This window comes from Drosophila novamexicana, unplaced genomic scaffold (assembly GCF_003285875.2).
Source record: "Drosophila novamexicana strain 15010-1031.04,08,12 unplaced genomic scaffold, DnovRS2.1 tig00004554-arrow-pilon, whole genome shotgun sequence".
Classification (NCBI taxonomy): Eukaryota; Metazoa; Arthropoda; class Insecta; order Diptera; family Drosophilidae; genus Drosophila; species Drosophila novamexicana.
Window position 1 is genome coordinate 1967103 of NW_020825051.1, and position 20480 is coordinate 1987582.

At 42.3% G+C, this 20480-nt stretch overlaps 1 protein-coding gene across 2 annotated transcripts; it reads left to right on the plus strand.

The window, feature by feature from the left end:
* The first annotated feature begins 19348 nt into the window (after positions 1 to 19348).
* LOC115769535 (chromatin modification-related protein MEAF6) lies at positions 19349 to 20437 on the plus strand. 2 transcript variants are annotated; one of them, XM_030714376.1, is made up of 4 exons: positions 19349 to 19577; positions 19636 to 19849; positions 19908 to 20033; positions 20256 to 20437. In XM_030714376.1, exons 1-4 carry the CDS (start codon positions 19425 to 19427, stop codon positions 20420 to 20422), a joined length of 660 nt encoding a protein of 219 aa, XP_030570236.1. In that variant the 5' UTR covers positions 19349 to 19424; the 3' UTR covers positions 20423 to 20437. The 2 variants fall into 2 exon arrangements, 1 of the variants encoding a protein (XP_030570236.1); XR_004018756.1 differs by having other exon boundaries at positions 19350 to 19577; positions 19908 to 20198; positions 20256 to 20337.
* The last annotated feature ends 43 nt before the right edge of the window (positions 20438 to 20480 follow it).

The window sequence follows — 20480 nt, forward strand, 5'->3', positions numbered from 1 at the left end:
AGTGTACAATTTGTGGCAACGGCTCTTAGAATAGTGCTGTTGCAATTCTGAAAGTATTCGCAATCAATCTGAAAGCTAGCACCGAGTGCAATCAGCATCAGCAACTGCCACAAACAGCGTGTGGCACATTTGACTCGAAGTTGCGGCGACTGGGGCCAGCCACGATGGAGGCATTGGAATTCACTCTTTTCCGCAACGAAATGAAAAATGTGTGCTAAGCCAATGACCGACAGAAGCAGCAACCAGCAACAACAGCAACCAGCAACCAGCAGCGGCAGCAACTACAAGCGCCGACAACAGCAGCAACAACAAGGCAAACAACGGCGCGGCCAACGCACACAAAAGCAAAGTTAACTGTTTTCTGCCAACACACACATAGAGCTCCACAATTGAGTATTCGCAATTCTCGAAGAGAGAAAGAGCGCGAATGAGAGCCGCGCCAAGTGTCTTGCCTTGGATCGTTGTCGCTGTCGCTGGTTCTTTGGTTTTTCTGGCGTTCTCGTTCTGCATGTCTTCGAGTGTTTGTCAATCCGCCAAACCAGCCAACGACCTACGCCAGATACTCTGCCGCTGCCAGCATCTACCCCCATCCCACCCTGCCCAGTCGACAACCCTCTGCAGTATTTCACATTGTTTTGCCTTAGTGCACTGCGAGAGCAAATGCTCCACATTTGCCTAAAACGCAATTAAAATGCAAGAATCTAACGGCAACTGCTGTTAGGCTGGTGCCAAAGATGAAATGCTTATCATTCTGTTAGCTGCATTCAAATACGAGTAGCTGACAGCAGCAGGCAATACTTCATTCATTTGTCAGCTTTGGCTTGAAGTACCCAGCAACGGCATTTGCTTGAGTATCTCATTCGCGACTCTTATCTCAGCTGCAATGGACAGATCCTTATCATTATTTGCAGTTATACAACGTGCGAGCAAATTACTTTTATGGCATATTATCTTACGTGAGAGATACATCATGTTTTGTCTTATTAAGCAGCGCTAACGACTCGGACCAGCTTCCCGTCTTTAAATTTGGTTTGTGAAACAGCTCCTTGCCCTTAGATTTGATTCGTGAACCTGGTTTGCACATCCATGAAGTTCCGCTTCAGACCTTCCTTGATTATAATTAACATGATTACATATTAAAAATTGATTATTATTTGCCAGTTTAAACATTTATTTTCCTGTACTAAATATGGGTGATGGCTAAGGTATTGATGCTTTCGATCTTTATACTATTTATATTTTGAGCCAAAAGCGTTTTATTTCATCATGTGCTAAGAATTGTCTAGATAGATAAATTGGCCTATATTAATAGAAATTTGTCATACTTTTTGGAGATTGCTAGCTGTTAAGCTCGTTATCTTTAAACATTGTTTTTATCTCTATTTAAATTTAGATAGCATTTAATTCGAATAGTTTAAAGTTATCCCAATATCTTGCTCATATGTTTAACACTCCCACATTACGCATTAAGCCCACTCGAAAATGTTGTTTTTTATTTTTTTCCGCGGGTAAATTGTTTATACGCGCAGGTTGTTCGATTATTCGGCTATTTGGGTTGTTTGTGTTGTTTTATTTTGTGCGTCTGGTCTATTCCGTCGCCTCCGGCAACACTTCATAATTGTAACAATGAACTCTGTTGTCGCTCTTGTTTTGCAGCTGTTTTGCCCCACGACTCCGACAAACAACTAGACTAATGCTGATTGATGAATCGAAAGGCGGCAAGTCGCGAAAATAACTGCAAATGTTGTTGACAAGCTGACAAGCTGAAATCTGATATAGACACTCGCATATGTAAGTGGGTGTGTGTGTGCTAGTGTGTGTGGGAGTCGCGTACTTGGAGTTGACAGCTACTTGCATAATTATGAACCGTTAGAGCCGTCGCGCATATCCTGTAAGAGAACGCTCCCACGATTGCTGCTCTGCCCCTGCCATCGGCTGGGGGCAATTACCAAATGCGACGCGCTAACTGTAAACGCGCAACAAAAGGATTTCGATTTCCTACCACCAGCCGCCAAGCAGCAGCAGGCAAAAGGAGCTGCTGCTGGCTCACCTGACGAAATCAAAAGCAAGCACAGTTATAAACGCCGCAACGCCGTGCAACATGAGTGCCCCTTTAGCCCAAAGGATCTGATCATAATCATTGAATCAATCGGCGCATCTGTCGGCGCTGTCCTTTTTTCTTTCAGTTTTCCTTTGCCACTGTTGGGGTTGCTGCCGCGGGGAAAATGAATTTTTCCTATTGCGCGCGAAAATTCTCAGGTTTTTTATGGGTTTTTATTTTGTTGTATTGTTGTTGTCAGTGCAGCGGCTGTCAAGGGTTCGCTTACCCCTCACCTTTATGAGGTAGCAACTAATAATTATGTAATTTTAGCCCAATGCAGTCCTTAAGATTGAGGATAAAAAAGGAAGTGCCAGAGCCTTGTGGTTGAGCAGAGGCTATTCAATAATAATAATTTAAGTGACCGAGTTCCATTTAAAATATCAACGGAAATGACCTGGAAAAGCGCGTTCCACTTGGCTCAAGGAAATGCGTCTTGGCAATAAAAAAAAGGCTGCGCAGGATGTGTGACCCCTTTTACAGCGGAACTAGTAACCTATATTGAAATCACCAAAAAAAAAACTGTCTACCTTATCGACAAAACAACCGATAAAAAAAACCTCTGATATTGTCAATTTAGTCATGTAGATTGCCTCATTTTATGGGCCTGTTAAAGATATTTCCAACAAGGCTGTGAAATTTTTTATGTCCTGCTTTTTACCTTGTCGGCCTCATAAACACGTTAGATAATTTACAATGCCGTGTTTTCCACGGATCACAATTTGCTACAGTGACGCAACTTTCCGTCACGAACCCAGGTCAGTTAGTTGTGCAGACCCGACCCGAGCCAGACTTTGGGCCTGGGCCATTGTTTTGCATGCTCGGACCGGGGCCAAAACAGCGACACGCGCATTTTGCGGCATCGCCAGGGATAAACAACACATAAAAACAGTTCAAGGACTCATAACTTTCTCCGTTCCGTTCTGCTCTCTTATTTTTTGAGAAGGTTGCGGTCATCTTTTTCAGGAATTGCTTGCACAGGTAGCTACAAATTTGTCCGAAAAAAACGAGATTTTTAGTTTCTTCTTGCCCTGGCCAATTTTTGAATAGCCCATTATGAAGTGACTTTAAAAATGGCATGAAATGAAGATTGTAATTCCACATAAATTGACAGATTTGCCTTTGGGCAAAGTCAACAAGGGAGGCAAAGTCAATAGAGAGGGAGTGTGATGATCACGGGTAGAAGAGGCATATTCGATAAGCGTTCCACGTGGTATAGAAAATGTCTGGGAGTCTTTGAAATGCTGTTGAGCTTAAACTACAATCCTGAGAGTCTCTAACGTGCAAACTTGGATTTTATACAATAATTGTGTTTTTAATCTACCGCAAAGAATAAGCAGACAATACAAAGCTAACAATTTGCAAAGATGTTGCTTACAATGCGGGGTTTCTTTCAATTATTTTATTTTTTCTATAATAAAATAATATTAATTATTATAATTCCATATCATAAATAACAATATTTTTAGATAAATACTATAGATCTTAGACCGTGTAATCGAAAAACCTCCTTACTTTCTCGTTTCTTGTTAAATTCTCAACACTCTAACATGACGTGGAGCTCAGTTAGTAATATTATTTAATCAATTAATTTGGCTTTTATGAGTAATTCAAGCTGCAAACATCCTGTTCTCATCGATTAGTCATGCGGCAAGTTGCTTCAGCTGAACGCAAATCTGATTGATTTCCGCATCGCGATCTTATCGACAGATTTGAAAATCAAAGCACAAAAGAAAGCAACACCAGCAGCAGCTGCCCCCCATTTATAAACACCCTCGAAATATAAGTAATCATACTTATATGCATATATATATATATTCAGGTGTTTATATTTGCGTATGCTACCGCGACACACCTTCAAACAATGAAGAGCAGCCCGCTGGCGACGGAAATCTGCGGCTAAAGCTTCGGCTCCAGCTTAACAGTTGATTGTTCAGCGATTTTTTTTTGTTTTTTTTTTTTCGTAGCTCCAGACCGGCTACGTTCGTCGAGTGTTTGCCCAACTCATTCGACATAATTCAGCAAAATGTGTATATAAAAGTAATTTGTAGCCTCATTGCCCAGCGTCCGCTGGTCCCCGGACCCTCTGGCAGCGTGTCCATTGTGCGGCAGCGGCTACTGTGCGTGTATCAAAGTGATTCACTTCACTTTTCAAAAACCAAGTCAAGAGCGCGAGAGAGTTAAAGGCGTACGGCGAGAGTGTTTCGCGGCTACCAAAAATAAATAAATGTAAAGAACGTTGTGTGCGCTCTTTTCCATTTCATTTTCGTCTCTTGGCCAAAATAAAAAAAAAACAACAGAAATAATAAAAAAGCCGAAAACAAACAAAAATTGAGTTGGCAGGTCAACAAACTCATCTCCAGCCACGTTGTCGCTGTGCTTTTTTCGGCCAAGTGCGTGAGGCAGCAGCAGGCGCTACGACGGGGGTGAGGGGCGGGTGTTGGGGGGTCTATATGTAAGGCAGAGCGAGGTGGGGTGTGCTGTAAGCAAGCGGCCAACTGACTGACTGATTGCTGGCGGGACGCGGCGGGCTGAGCCGCAGTTGCTGTGACTTGGCGCTCGTTTGTAACAGAGCAACGATTGTTGTTGTTGTTGTTGCCGTTGTTGTTGGACTGTTTCATTATATATTTGAATTTTGTGCGTTCGTTGAACTCCAGTTTGGGCTTGTGCGAGTTGAGCAACAGTTTTTAGTGGCGCGTCTTCATCAAGTTTTGCTTCTTTCGTTTATGTAAAAACGAAAGACTTAAGTAACGAACTTGACCAAACTGACTGAGACACACACATGCACACACACTCAGGCCCAGTCTGCATGCGAAGACTGCATGCAATTTCAATGGAAACGCATTTGCCTACCGTGCAAGGACAATGCACACATTTACCAGGAAGCGAAAGGCTGCACTAATTGCGAGCGAACGTTCGAGTCCTTGCCTGGGTCAACCCTTTGACGGCAATTGCTGCCGCGAGGGACACTATGAATTTTATGGCTTTATGACTGACTGTGTCCTTGCTTTAATTAAACCATTGTTTGTCGATAGAGGCAGACACGCTGCTGCTGCTGCCGCTGCTGTCATTTCCGCTGGGTAAATCCTTTAACAGCATTTCCTGCACAGCATATGCGCGGCCTGTTCCCACTTGTGTTCGGTTGTGTAAATATTACGAGTTTTTTTGTGGAAAATATCAATTTTCTTAGGCATTTCACGCAATCAAATGGCAGCGCCTCCACATGCCGTAAAAATCTCACGTTGCTCCTCAATCAAAAACCATGGAATGGGCTCTGGCAATCAGTTACCCTTGCCTCGCCAGGCAGCAGCACCTGACGCCGCGCTCAATATTGCGGTACCTGCCAGCGGGCTGCTGCTGCCATTCGTATTCAAATAAAGCAACTCATGTCCTGCGCAGGTAGCTGGCAGCGAGCCTTAATCCTTGCTCAATCAGTCAGCTTCTGGCGGCAAAAATCTCATTTTCGTCAGAATGAAAATATACTTCTCAAGCGGATCAAAACGAAAGGATTACGGTAAAAATCCTGTTGCTGTTGTTGTTGTTCTCAGTTTCTCTCTATTGTTTGCGTGTTTATTGTTGCTCTATTGTTCAACTGTCTGCCTGTTGTTGTTGCTGTTTGTTGTTGTTGGTGGTTGTTGTTCGTCTTGTAGCTGCGTGGAACGTTGAGCACTTTGTAGGCGTTGGCGGCGACGCGGGCGGAACTGCACGTCGTCTCTGGCGATTGCTTCATTTGAGAATTACGAGAAATTGAAAGGAGCAACAGCCACAGCCCACGACAGCAACACAGGCAGACTGGCAACTGGCAACAGGCAACAGCCACAGCCTCAGCCGGCAACATAGCGGTTTTTTTTTCGTTCATTATTTTCTTATTTAAATTTTATTTCTCGACTGGCGACAGGAAACTCGTTTTTAACAGCGTCTCGAGCTCGTGTTTTGTAGTGTGAACACTTCTTGCCTTGGCCGCGGCTATTATGTCAAAGGATGTGCATGCATTGTGTTGCATAACTGTAAATGCAAAACAGGGCACTAGCTCCCTCTCAGCATGTGTGTGTGTGTGATAACAGTTGGCTCAGAGCCTGTTTCTAATGTGGAAGTGAAATACTTGCGCCTCTTACATATATGAAGACTGTCTTGAGCGGAAATCAATTATGAATGGGGCATTTTCTGAAAGCTGACGGGCAGCTGACGTATAAAATGGCGTTAAAGGATTGCAGCACCGTTAGGTCTGTTTATTGAGCGAAGCATCTGATGCTGACTTAAGTTGGCAGCAACTAATGGAGCAGCTGCTTGATGTGAGCAAAGAAAGCGCTTTGTAGTGTGCATATTTATCAGAATTTACATATGCTCAAGTATTTTAGGGAACTTGAAGAGAACTAAAGGGTAAAGGAAAGTATTGTATCAACTGTTCAGGGAAATTTAAAATACATTATCTTAAAATTATTATTATCATTTATATTATTATCAGGATTATCATTATTATTATTAATATCAATACTATTATAAGTATTATTATAATTATTAATAATAGTATTATTAATATTATTATTATTCTAAATATTATAATTATCATAAGTATTATTAGCATTACTTTTATTATCATTAGTATTATTATTATTATTAATATTATTATTATTATTATTATTATTATTATTATTATTATTATTATTATTATTTATTATTATTATTGTTATTATTATTATTAGCATTATCATTGTTATAATTATCATTATTATTCTGATACTTATCATTATCATCATTATTAACTTTTTTTAATAGAACTGGGCTTTGACTTTGCTAATAATATATCCTCTAGCCTGGTATCAATATCCTATATTTGAATGCACCATATAATGCATTAATAATTAATATAATAAAATATTCTAAGCACACAACCAATATGAAGACCTTTTTGGAGTAGTGTGTGAATTGATTCAAAGATCGTGCTTAGCTACAAAAATTCTGGTTTTACTCAACAATTTATGGCAACAAGTAAAATCCATAAATTAATCAAACTATGAAAAAGAAAACTTATGTATTCGTAAAAATCTATGAGTTTATCAAACTGTCAGACTCGTGCTGCCTGCCTTTGCATATATTATAAACGCTTCCCATCATAAACTGATCCTTAACCTAGATATATATTTGTATATATATATAATATAAATTATTTAATTATAGTATAGAAACAAGTTTTAAGTTGAATATTCCACATTTTTAAGTGGCTTCATAAATTGTAGAATTTTGAATTTTTCATTTTTTGATTTTTATATACTTGCCTTTGTAAAATTCCTATCGAGCGTTTGCCGCCGTTACAAGCGCTTGAGAACCAAAGCAAAGCTCCAAATGCTAATCAAACTTGGTGCTAACTTTACACACATCCAAAAACGTATAACTATCTACGATTGTTCGTGGCTAGAAAACTTTGATTAATGGCATTGCCAATTTGAGACTGTGATATTATGATGTGTCTTTATGTATCGCATTTCCATAAATCTAGACACTAGCACAAGGTATTCAAATATATGCATGAATTCTCACAATAGTGCCGAATGAGTTCTTTGAACTCCAGCCGGTCGAGCTGCGACTACATCTATTATGTCTTCATAGCACAGCTCCCAAAAAAAAACCAAAAAAAAGCTGCCAAAGAAAACGAAATAACATGACATAAAACAAAACTAAACAAAAAAAAAAAACAAAAAGTGTATTTAAAAAGGCTAGAAAAGTTCATTCGCCTCTTGGCAGACAAATTAGAAAAATTAATACGCCGCTGACTTTTCAGAGCCCCCACGTAGACCCCCCCGACTCCCAATGAAGACACGCAGCGAAGTGCGTCGAGTTTTTTTATGTAAGACGCGGGCCGAGAATGTAACAAACAGCAAAGTCTGAACTTTTGGGTTTCTTTTTCGGGCAGTTCATTGACCACAAACAAAAAACGAACCAAGAACAACAACAATAACAACAACAGCAACAAAACCAAAGCCGCAGCCATCTTCTATGTGAACTTTAACACGAAGATTTTGGCTAGAATTTGAAAGAACTGTCGAAAAGAAGAAGCAGAAGCAGCGGCAGCAGCAGAAAATTACTCAATTGCCGTCCAAAGCGCTGCGCTGCGCTTTGGCTGGGTTTTTAAGGGGTCTCAGGGGTCTGATGTCCGGGGTCCGGGGTCTGGGGTCTGGAGTTCTGGGCACTCGGTCATACTTTCAAATTGCAGTCGCAATCGCTGCAGCATTGCAAAAGCTGGCCAGAAAGAAAGCCTTTCTTTTTAGCCTGGCCAAGAAACTGGTTGGCTGCGAGGCAGCAGCTCGCAGCCAGGCAACGACCAAGCCAAAGAGAAAGATTCGCATAAGCCAATGAAAGTATCTCGCGTTGGTTACACTCTCTTGGCTTAGTTGTTGTCTGTCGGCTGTTAGCTGGTTGTTTGGCCATTTGGCTGCTGGCTAACGTAGAATGTTTCTACATAGATTTTTTTATTTTTTTTTCACCGAGGGGCCTCTCGGCGCCGTTGCGGAAATGTTTATCTACATCTCAGCCACAGTCTTTTCTGCAGTTCAAGCGAGTGCGTTGAACTTGCCATGGAGCCAGGCATACATATACATATACAATGAACAAAGTGGAGTAGCAATACGCGAACGCCAGCACGAACTCGAGCCGAAGCCGGCGGCCGAACTAACCGAGAGCAATGAAAATAATTACGAATCAACCAAAAGCCGATATACCCGAGCCCCCAAAGTTCCCGGACTGGCCGCAGCTCGACAAAGTCCCAAGCGCATTGAAACCCCGCACACGCATGTGTGGAGCACTCGCTCTGGAGCAGCGAGTGGCGGCCGTGCAGCAGGTTTTGTTATTCTTCTTCTACTTCATTCTTGTGTGGCTCTTAGCATTCGGGCCATTACATTTGTTACAGATTTCGGCTAAGCGATAAAAATGATCATCAAAATGCTATTACGATTGCATCTGCCGAGGATCACCTGGGCATCGTAGGAGCGAAGCAATTGTTTATTGTACTCGCCCGCCACGCTGGGAATTCTAATATGCGAACAGCCCCAGCTCATATGTAGGTCTTGGTATGCCAAAGAATTTCTTGCGCAGAACCGCAAGATGCTTTGATAAAGATACGTGAGATGGGAAACAAATAGCATATTATTACACGGGCTTAAATATGCCATACTTAATTTGCCATATGACTGATATTAGTAACAAGGAATATACATAGTTTTATAATGCGACTTAAGCCCGTCATTGAGTATTTGGAAGAATATTTAGGATATATTTGTGGCTTTGCAAATTTCTAGAACTTTGCAACATTTTTCGAAAATGAGCTAAAAAAAAAATATTTTATAAATATTATTATTACTTAGTTTTTGATACTATGATATCTAGTATTGATAAGGTTTGTCAAACGAAAAGGTAAGGATATATTTGAGCTTATACCCTTTTAGACAGTTCCTTTTTGTAGATATGTGAGAATAATGAAGCTAGTAAATGCCAAGCTGTAAAACATTTCTTATATCTTATAAGCAAAATAGTTTTTCATAGACCACATTTAAATATGAATGCAAGCTTGTTGCCCCATTTGCAAGCGAAATGGCGCAGTCTAAGAAATCTCGAAGAATTCCCCTAGCAAAATATGTTGTTTACAATTTGGCCCTAATCAAAGCAGAACAGATTGCAGGTCGCTGACTCACAGACGACGACGACGACTACAAGAAGCGCGGCTTTATGCGCTGTCGTGTCATGGTCAAAATTTCCATAACTCTAAGACAACTTGTGTATGTGTGTGTATGTTTGTGAGTGTGTGCGTATTTGCGATTACACTTTCGTCACTGCGGCCGGAGCTGTTAGCCTAATTATACAATGCTCAATACCGATTCCAATGAAAAGAAACTCTGTCAAAAAAGTTGCCGTTTTTTTCGGTTTTGCGTAAACAAGATGACTCAGACGTAGCTGCTGTGATTGGGCCAGAAAAGTGCCTGCCGGTTGTTATCAAGTGTTGAATGTGGGCTGAAAGGAGAGGTAGGGTGGAGGTAGCTGGGCTGTAAGCCTTCGCGTGGCGGCACAGAAGTCGTTGACTCCGCCGTTTACACGCCAAATTATTACAGATGAAAAACGAAATGCTGGAAGCTTTTCAAGAGGCGCGCACACGGCACAGGTTCAACGACCGTTTTTTCGTGGAGGCAGGGCGACAGAGTGGACAGGAGGTAGAACCTTTTCGGCGAATAAGAACGCGAATATATAACGCACAACAAAGCGGGCGACGAATGGCCAAGAAGACTTTTTGGAGCTGAGCAACAACTTTCACCAATTTGTTTTGCTTTCGCAGTTCTTTCGCTGGCAAGCGACGAGACGACAACAATTGAGTTGCTGTCAATGCGCCAAAAGCGTCAATCCGATCAGCCATCAATATCAGCCAGTGCGTGTGCGTGTGTGCGTGTGTGCGTGTGTGTGTGGGTATGTGTGTGGTGTAGGTGAGCTGACTTAGAACCCATTTGCTTTTTGCTCGCCCAAATATGTCCCATTAATAACTTTCCCATTAAAAGCTAATAAAGCCGCTTGCAACTTCCGCTCAGACAAAGTGCCGGAAAAGTCGCGCATTTGATTAGCACCACACACACACACACACGTGCACGCACATCTCTGTGTGAGTGTGTGCGTGTGCTATGTGGCACAACAGAACGTCACGTTCGGGCCATGCCACACAGGCATAGCCTGCCACACACCCGCCCCCTTTTTGGGCCAGCGCTTGCTAATCAAATGCCTACCGCCCCGCTCTCACTCTTTCTCTCTCTCTCTCTCCCCCTCTATCTCTTATCCGCTCTCCGCAGCACGTTCAATGTTCTGGCCGCGTCTTCCAGAAGCCTCCGCTTTGTAGCGGTTAGCTTACGGTACTTTTCGTTTTCATTGCACGTCAGCGCGAGAATGTTTAGCCTAGATTCGAGCGCAGGTTCGTTGAACTGACTCTGGCAGCGGCTGCGCGGTGGCCTGTGCTTCGGCCGGGCTTCGGTCGCGCTTCGTATTCTGCTGCGACTGAGCCCGGCTCGGCTTCGTACAGCGACGCTCTCGTTGCTGCGCTTCTTCTTCTGCTTTTGCTGCTGCAGCGTCTCTGTCGCTGTCGCTGTCCCCAAGTTGGTCTGCAAGTTCTGGCAAGTTCGTTGCCTAAGTCTTTTGTTTGGGCGTTGCCAGCGAGCACGGTTTTAAGATACTTCAATCAGATCCGCAACATTATTGGGCAGCTTACGGTTAGGCAATGCCCAAATTCAAGAATAAACCAGCAATTGCCAAATCCCGCCTAGAATCTAATGGCAAGCTAAATCGATACAATGGCCGCAAGTTAACTCCAACTCCAACTGCAGCAGTTGCAGCGGCCAGTTGCCAATGCAGCTGAAGAGGCAGCGACAGCAGCAACAGCAACAGCACAAGAAGCAGTTAAAGCCAATGACCGCAAGTAACTTACATTTGAAAAATGTGTGCAAAAGCACAGCGAAAGGAGCTGCCGCACACACACACACAGAGTGAGAGAGACAGAGAAAGAGAGAGAGAGAAGAATTGCTCTCGCAGCTACACAGATGCATTCGTGTGGAGACGTGCCGATGCATTTTGCAGAATATAACAGTATCTCAACGGTAGCTGTGCGCGTCTGCGTCGCGGTTCTTTAGCCAGCCAACAACAACAACAACAGCAACAACAACAACAGCAACAACAACAACTGCAACAATTCTGCAATGTTTGCTGCTGCCAAAGATGAAACCGGTCTAAGAAATATTTCCAAGAAAATTATTGAGGGAAAGGCGCAATGCGAAGCTCTGGCGAAAAATCAGTTTTGCTTGTTTGCTGCCAATGTTGTTGTTGCTGCTGTTTTTGTGAAGACTAAAGTTCTCAGCAACATTCTCCTATTTTCCTCTTAATCATTGCAAAAGGTATTTAAAGTTTTTTGAAATTATTTGTAAATGCATTTCATGAAATGCACAACTAATGGTATTTAGTAACGGCTCTTTAATTGTTAATAGGCTTGTCATTAAAGATATACAACGAAAAAATTAAATTAATTTATTATGCTGCTCAATATGGAATATTTATTGTATAGCTTGCACATGGCGATGTAAATGAGTGATAAATAAATATTTATCTAACTTTGTTAGTTAACTAAACGTTTTTTCAGCTTAATTCATATAATTCAGACTTAAATATGCTTTTATTCCAGTTTTTGATAGCCCAACAATTGCACTTTTATTTGAATTGTTCAGGTATATATCAATCTGCGCACAGCTGCATTTCGGGCCTTATCATCAGCTTCTCATATTGACTGGCTGTTCATGCATATCGCAGACAAATCTTGACTTGCTTACCCATTTTGAACCGAGCCACACACATTCTGTGCCACAGCAAATTGACCACAAAATTTGCGCTATGTTATTTAATGCGATGTGAACTTGCCACTTCTGTGGCGTCTTTGCTTCTCTCTTTCGGGTTGCCTTGCGGCAGGCCAAATTGTGTGCTGTGCAACAAATTGAAAATAACCGTCAAATATTTTCATAGCAACTCAATAAGCCGCCGCCGCCGCCGCCACCACCGCCTGGGATCGTTGCACATTGCCAAACTCTGTGCGCCATTATAAGCCAAAACAGTAAAAAATTCTAGCCGCAAACAGCAGTCAAGAGGCAGCAACACAATACAACAGCGCGCAAAACAACGCTGCACAAAATGGGCAATAGAACAAAAACAACAAAAAAAAAGAATTCCCAGTGACCCAATTCTGCACTCAGTTGCAGCAATCGCAGTTATTGTTGTTGTTGCTGTTGATGTTGTTGTTGCTGTCATCGCCATCGTAGCTGTTGTTAGAGTTAGTTGGCCTTTTTATACACTTGCCGCGTGAGGCACAATAACTAAGGCCTGGCTTGTGTCACACATAGAACTAGTTATTCGAAGTAAGTAAAGCTGATCAGTAAATAGACATAGATAACAATCAAAAAACAAAAAAAAAAACAAAACACAGCTAATACAAATTTATATTTGGCCAGCTTTAAGCCCAATATCTCGGATCTAATGAAAAGCTCCTAATTCACAAAAACATTCGCATTTTAATAAAAATTCCAGATTTTGTCACATTTACCCAAAATTTCATAATCTATTTTAGGTTCAAAGAAATTATGCATTCTATCAGTTTTGCCCAAGATTTCTTAGCCGAATATTGAATAAATGGGAATAAGTCTTTCATTAAAACAATAAAATTAAATACTATTAGAAATTCTTGACCCAAGATTTGATAGCCAAATATCTAAGACCTGAAAGAAATGCTTTGGAGCTAAAAACAAACATCTATTTTTAATAGAAGTTCTTTGTTATATTACTAAGGAACCCATAGATCGTATGAGAAAGGAAGTTTCCTTTTCAAGGAGTAATTTGTATAGATTAAATAATTAACCACAGGAAGGGTACCACAGCGTGCAAGGGTATTCGAACGGCGCTGTTGCATGCCACATTTTGCATTCTTGTTTTTCAGTTTTGTTGTCCCGGAAGTTCTATGCGCATGCGCATAGAGCGAGTCGCAGCGAGTCGAGGAACTGAGCTGGCAAATAACTGAAATTATGTTTCTGCTGGCAGCATAAGAAAAGGCCATGGCTAAAAAGAAAAAGAAATTGCCGAGTGCTGCGATCGTTGGGTTCGATTGCTGGCAAATGCATTGCACCCTGCAACCGCAATGCGAGAAGGAGGAGGAGGGGGGCAGAGAACGGGCGAGTGGAAACTTGCAATTGGAACGTTCGCCCAGCGGTCATTGGGCGATTGACCGACTCGGCACTTTTCTTTTGGCCAAAAACAAAAACCAATTTCCTTGCGGGCCAGATATGAAAATTACATATGAATCGCAACGAAGCCAAATGTTCTGCAGTTGCCACACACACACACACACACACACACACACACATGCACAGACAAAGAACCACCCACAACCCGCTCTGGCCTGTTGCTTGGCTGGCCGCTTTTGTATGCTGTAACAGGAGCGTAATAAACACTCACCTAACGGTGCTTTTGCACGGCACAGAGAGTGTGCGGCACAGCTACAGCGACAGCAACATGCAACGCGGCAGCTAGCAAATCCAGAGAACAAACTGTGCATTAAGTGAAATGCTGAAGTGCATTATAACCGTACATTTTACAAACACAGACACACACACACACACACACACACACACACAGACACATACTGAAACCGATTTTCGCATTGCAATTTTCCTGCTTTTAACGTGGCTCGGATTCTATTGTGCCGATAGACAGCAAAATTTAGTGGCTGCGCCAGGTGGCAGGCAATTGGCTATTGACTTCAGCTGATTCTGAATATTGTTTGCTTTCTTTGAAGCTCGAAACAGATTATCTATATATCTATATATATACATTGATTACGTGTTATAAAGAATGATCCTTAACAAGTTTATAGAATGCGCTTCGGATGCAAACAAAGAAAAACTAGTTGCGCTAAGAATTGTATATGAAATGTAAATAAGTAAAATAATTAGTAAACTAAGCATATCATTTTAAAATTGAATTTGTATATAAAAATATTACTCTAAAAAAGAGTTAAGACTTTTTCCTATATATAAAGAACTGCCTGTTTTCTTGGACTTTACCTTACGATTTTATATTTTCTTGTCTGTTTTTCTGCTGCTTCTTTCTTCCCCAAGCTGACCAACTTATGTCTTTAGCTCTGCCATATCTTAATAAATATATAATATTTAAAGCACTCTAATACCAATCACTTAATATACACATATATACACTATATATATATATATATTCTTTCAGGTTCTAGACAACTTTTGAAATGGTCTTTTCATTAGATGCTGCCACAATATTGCGAATAGACTCGTTGCATTTATTTTGGCCTCAAGAGAAAGCAGTTTTTTTTCTATTGCAGCAACAACTGTAACTGCAACACACACCAATACACACACACACACACATACACAGAGACACACGATCGCTGCGCATGCGCAACTCGGGTTTTATTTTTTGCAGCGGCGTCTAGAATGCAATTTCTGTTTCTCTAGCGAAACGTTTGCCGTGCGCTTCTCACTGTCTATGTGTGTGTTTGAACTTTGAAAAGTGGGTGAATGTACAGTAATGTTTGCTGCATGCTGAATGCAACGCTGACGCCGTTGCCGCTGCCGCTACAGCTGCCGCTGCTGCTGTTGCTAAACAAAAAACGTGGCAAATTCGTGATGCACAAAGCGCTGCTGGCCCGCAGAATTGGGCAGCATTAGGCGCAGGCAACTTAGAATGCATTAGTTGGGCTCTCGACGCCAGCAAAAGGCTGACCCAAAGCAAAGCAGGCCTTAACAATATACGCTTTATTTTATATATAAATAATTGATGCTTATATCAGAATGAATGCTTATATTATTATTATATGGTTTTAAGCATGCTTATCAGCTCATGTTTAATGCATTGAAGGCCACGCCGTTTCATAAATTGGCACACTTATGCAAAGTCAACGACTCACGCACATACTTACAAATTCACTCACACGCACGCACACATTGACAGCGGCTAGTCAAAGTCGTCGTCGTCGTCGTCGTCGTCTGGCAGGCAATCGCTTAACGCGAGGCCGAAGAAAAACAGTTAACTTGTTTCGCGCGCTGAGCCGAAAGCAAAGCTGCGCTCACCATGGCGCTCAGCTCTATGTGAGTGCCTGTCTATGTGTGTGTGAGTGTGTGTGTGTGTTGCGTTGCATAACTTTCATGCCAACGCAGCCAGCGACGACTCGCCTCAAAGTTCATTCGCCTCGTGCACTCCATTCGCCTGCGCTTACCTCGCTCTCTCTCTCTCTTTCACTCTTTGTTCACTCTTTGCCCAACACTATTCACCCGGCACCCGCTGCCTGCTGGCTCTCTGCAGCTAACTGCTTCTTGGGCTTTTTCTTTTTGACTTAAATCTGTTGTTGTTGTTGTATCGATTGCTTTTCTCTTTTTTATTTTCAGAGCTTGGCTTTCGTTTGGTTTTCTTTGGCTCATCGCGCTGCCTGAAAACTTTGCGTGTTGTTGTTTTGGGTCTCTTGAAAAGGAATGTTTGCTGTTGTCGTTGTTGTTGTTGTTGTTGTTGCTGGCGACGTTTTTGGGTGAATGCGTTTTTATTTTGTATCTGTCGGATACGTGTGCGTAAGTGTGTGTCGCATCTGGGAAACACACATAAGATCTGTGCAGCATTGTTTAAGGTCAGTTCTCTTACCTAACTTTGATTGCATTTCATTTTTTTGTTTGTTTTTTGTTTGTTGGCCAACAATTTTTTGGGTAAAGAGTCGGATTTTTGTTTAATTACTTACGATGAGTTCGGTGACCGACAGTTAAGCACTTCTGATGATGTGCCACAAAGTGCCGTAAACTATGATTGCATTTAGAGGTGAGAAGTTCAAATAATACTTAAGTGTCTAGGGTTATGTTTTGGTCATCCGGAAAAGACGTTGTGTTAGAAAGGAGCGCATTTGACGAATGATAAAAGCATAAGAAACTATTCTAAAATGAGATAATTTTACATGCTCAGGCATATTTGTAGCCCATTTTAAATACACATGCATATGCATGTAAGCCATGAGCTGTATTTTATATAGTAAAAAGCTTTGATCGCTATGTAATCAACATATGCAAAAACATTTGCATTTACAACCGAATTCTCTGAATGATTATTGAAATATTAATGCATTTTTATGTTTACAGTTCGAAATACACAATTGAACAATTTCAATCAATTTTCTATGCCCACGCTCTGCACTGCACGAGCACACATGCAAAAGCTCAAAATGCTTAGAACAAAAATGCATGCAAGTCCCATACAAGCGCACGAGCTAGCAAAAGCGACTGCCAACAACAATAAGAACAACAACAAGCAGCAGTGCAAATTGTGACGCCCCACCATGCAAACATACTCACACGTACACACACACACATAGAGCGAGAGCGAGAGCGAGAGAGGCAGCCCCCACGCTGTGAGCGGCTGAGCAGCGCGATGGCCGCGACAGCGACATTCAACTTGAACTTTTTGCGCACTGGCGCGCTCTCTCTCGCTCGCGTGTGCTCATTGGCTTCGGCTGCTCGTTGCATAGAAAATAATCAAGATCAAGTTTCTTCCGGCATTTTTGCACAAAAACAAAAACTAGAGCTTTTTGTGTTGTTGCTGCCGCTACATAAAGAGCACAAGAGAGCGCACAATAGTTAAGAGCACGCCAATGCAGTAGCTTTTGCATAAGTTGAGTGTGTGAAAGAGAATGCACGTGTGTGTGTTGCTCGCTTGCCAGTGTGCTTTATGGCAAGTGCATTTGTGTGTTTGTCAGTCAATCTGTTATGATGTCACTGCCAGCGCCGCCTCCGCCCCTCCTCCATGTTTTTATGGGTTCAGCTGCAAGCTTTTGCATATGCGCTGAAAATGTTTCAATTGTATGCATTTTGTTTTTATGGCGTTTTACAAAAGTTTTCCATTTTTTGCCCAAAACGCAACCAACTAATTTTCACTCGCTCGTTGGAAAGCGCGTCTTCCTCAATCGATGGCAACAAACTATGTATGCTATATTGTGTGTGCGCGATTCTTGGAAACCGACGAAAACGTAGCAGCGCGAACAACAAGTTGCCACAGCAGCAGCAGCAGCAACAACAACAACATGTGCAACACAGTAGCGCCAGCAGCCGTGGCTGTGGCAGTGGCAGTGGCAGTGGCAGCGTCATCGTTGCAAGCATTGAACTCGATTTTGTTTTCATTGCCGCTGAATTTCTAAAACGCAGCTAATTAGTCGAGAGTGTTTGTGTTGTTGTTGGCTACGCAGCTCGTCGCTTCTTTAGCTGTGTTCCACTTTTCTGGCAGTTTTCCACTTTTCCTCAGTCGCCGCAGCAGATTTCACACGCGGCCATGCAATTCATCATAAAAATTATTGTAAACTGCAGTCAATTGGCCAGGCGAGCAAGAAGAAGAAGAAGAAGACGAAGAAGTAGTAGCAGCAGCCATTGCACCAGTGGGCCAGAGGGTGGAGCAACAGTTGGCCAAGAGGGGCCGGGGGGCTGTTGGTAGATGTTTGCTTACAAAAAACCAAATGAAAATAAGTTTTTCCAAGTCGCCCAAGCCGCGCCTTGTGTGTTTGTTTTAATAAAATGAAAGTTTTTGCGCGCCAATCTTTGACACACATAGAAGGCATCGAGTCAGTCAGTCAGTCAGCCAGTCAGTCAGTCAATTGGCTAGTCAATCAGCCAGTCAGTTAGCCAGTCAGACGTGGAAGCAGACTTTGCTTACCGGCTGCCAGCCTGCAAAACTATGCAACGGTCGTTGCCGTTTCGTTTTTCGTTGTGATTTCATTTTCTAATGTTGTCGCTGGCGTCGTATGCGATATTGTTTTCTACTTGCGCTGGATTCATTTTTCGTCTGGGCCATAGATGGGCATATGAAAAGTAAGAAAAGCGCAGCAAAATCAAATCACGCATACGTCGCGTATGACGGGAGCCGGCTGTTAAAAGTGAAAAATAGTCACAGCGCCTAGCACACAAAAAGTGTGCGTATGCGTGTGTGTGTGTGTGCGTAGCTGTGTGAGCAACGAATTGTTGAAAAGTAAAAGAGAGTCGCAGCTAGCAGCGAAAGGGAGCACAAGCTTACGCAGCGCCAGTAGCTGAAGGGGGAGCGGTAGCGGGAGCAGCTGATGGAAATAACGCTTCACTTTTTTTCGGCAGTTCAACAAACTTTACGGGCAACAGCTTAGAAAGAACTTGGGTCAATAAACTATGGAAGCCACAGTGATGATCTGCTGCGGCTGTGGATGATGATGATGATGATGATGATGTCGGTAATGGCGCTTGCTGCCGTGGCTATAGTTAGATATACACGCATATATAAAACAATCGACGCAAGAGGTCAATGGCAGACGCACTCGAATCTCCTATGAATGTTAAGAGCAGCATTGTAATGAAATTGCTTGACGAACAAAAAGTTGAAGGCAGCATGGCCACCACTTAAAATTTACAATGTATTTACACACGCATATCTATAAAATCTACAAAGAAAAGCTTTTCTCAAATCGTTGAATTGATAATGCTTGACTTTAGCATTTGTGTTCAGCATTTACTGATTTAATTTTTGTGGTCGTCATTCAAAATTAACGGTCACGTTTATGCTACTAGCGCCACCTAGTTTACATATGTGCAAGTCATGGCCAGCATCGATATATGTAGCATTGCAGCTCTGTGATATCGACAAGCCGCCATATTGAACGATAAGTTTTTGTGGGCTTAGAATCGATACACACAGCTAGCTGCGCACACAAATCGCCAGAAGTAAATAACAAAACGCATCTAAACAGCAAAAAATGAGTTCCCCAACGAGTAAGAATGCTAGTGAAACGAACAATAGTAGCAACAAGCCAAAGAAGTCGGCCAAAACGAATTCCAATGGCAAGGGCGGCACCATGGACACGCGCGGAGAATTGGCGGATCTAATCAAGAAGAAGGCAGAAACTTCGGTAACAAACAATCATTGCAACAAATACAACATTACACCATATACAACACAATCAACAGGAACAACTGGCCAACCTAGAGCGACAGATTTACGCCTTCGAGGGCTCCTACCTGGAGGACACACAGCTCTGTGGCAACATCATACGCGGCTGGGAGCGCTACCTCACCTCCAACAAGGCCACCAACTCGAAGGCGGACAAACGCAATCGCAAATTCAAAGATGCTGAGCGCCTCTTCTCCAAGTCCAGCATTACCTCAATGGCCATATGCAATCGTGAGTAGCCAGCAGCAAGTTCAGTGCGAGCTTTAGTAAACATTTGCAATAAACACAGCTGAGCGCGCCAGCGAATCGGATTCCATAACGAATGAAGACTCCAGCGACAATCAGATCTCAATTAACCAGAACACAACAACTGCTCACGATGGGGCTACATCAATTAAGACGCAGGATGAAAAGGGTAAGGCGTGGCAAGACGAGGTGGGCGAGATCAGTGTGACGGATTGAAGATGATGAGCAAGAAGTTTGAACGTGTGCTGTGATATGTGTCGGTGCTTTAACTGAATGTCAAGAAAATTGATGAAGCCTTTATAACTATAAGTTAACTTAAGAAGTGAACTAACAGGTTTAGCATGTTATTTGATCCAGCGACTCAAATTAATGTCTTAATGGAACTTTGCAGATTCGCCGTCCCATCGAAACGAGTCGGGAAGCGTTGTCGGCTCAAGCAGCAGCAACAAGGATCTACCCGGCACGCCCACCACCAACACAAAAAGCAAATTATCATCTAGCTCCAGTGCGACGGCAAAGAAGAGCGGACACATTAATAAGAAAATACGGCATCGATAATGAGCCCAATCCAAAGCTTGGGCTATCGTCGATCGCTCAAAAAAAAAAAAGGGTTTTA

Coding starts and splice junctions, on each gene's coding strand:
- LOC115769535 (XM_030714376.1), top strand. CDS start 19,425: ATGAGTTCCCCAACGAGTAAGAATGCTAGTGAAACGAACAATAGTAGC. Junction 19,578..19,635: donor AGAAGAAGGCAGAAACTTCG/GTAACAAACAAT, acceptor CACAATCAACAG/GAACAACTGGCCAACCTAGA. Junction 19,850..19,907: donor CTCAATGGCCATATGCAATC/GTGAGTAGCCAG, acceptor CAATAAACACAG/CTGAGCGCGCCAGCGAATCG.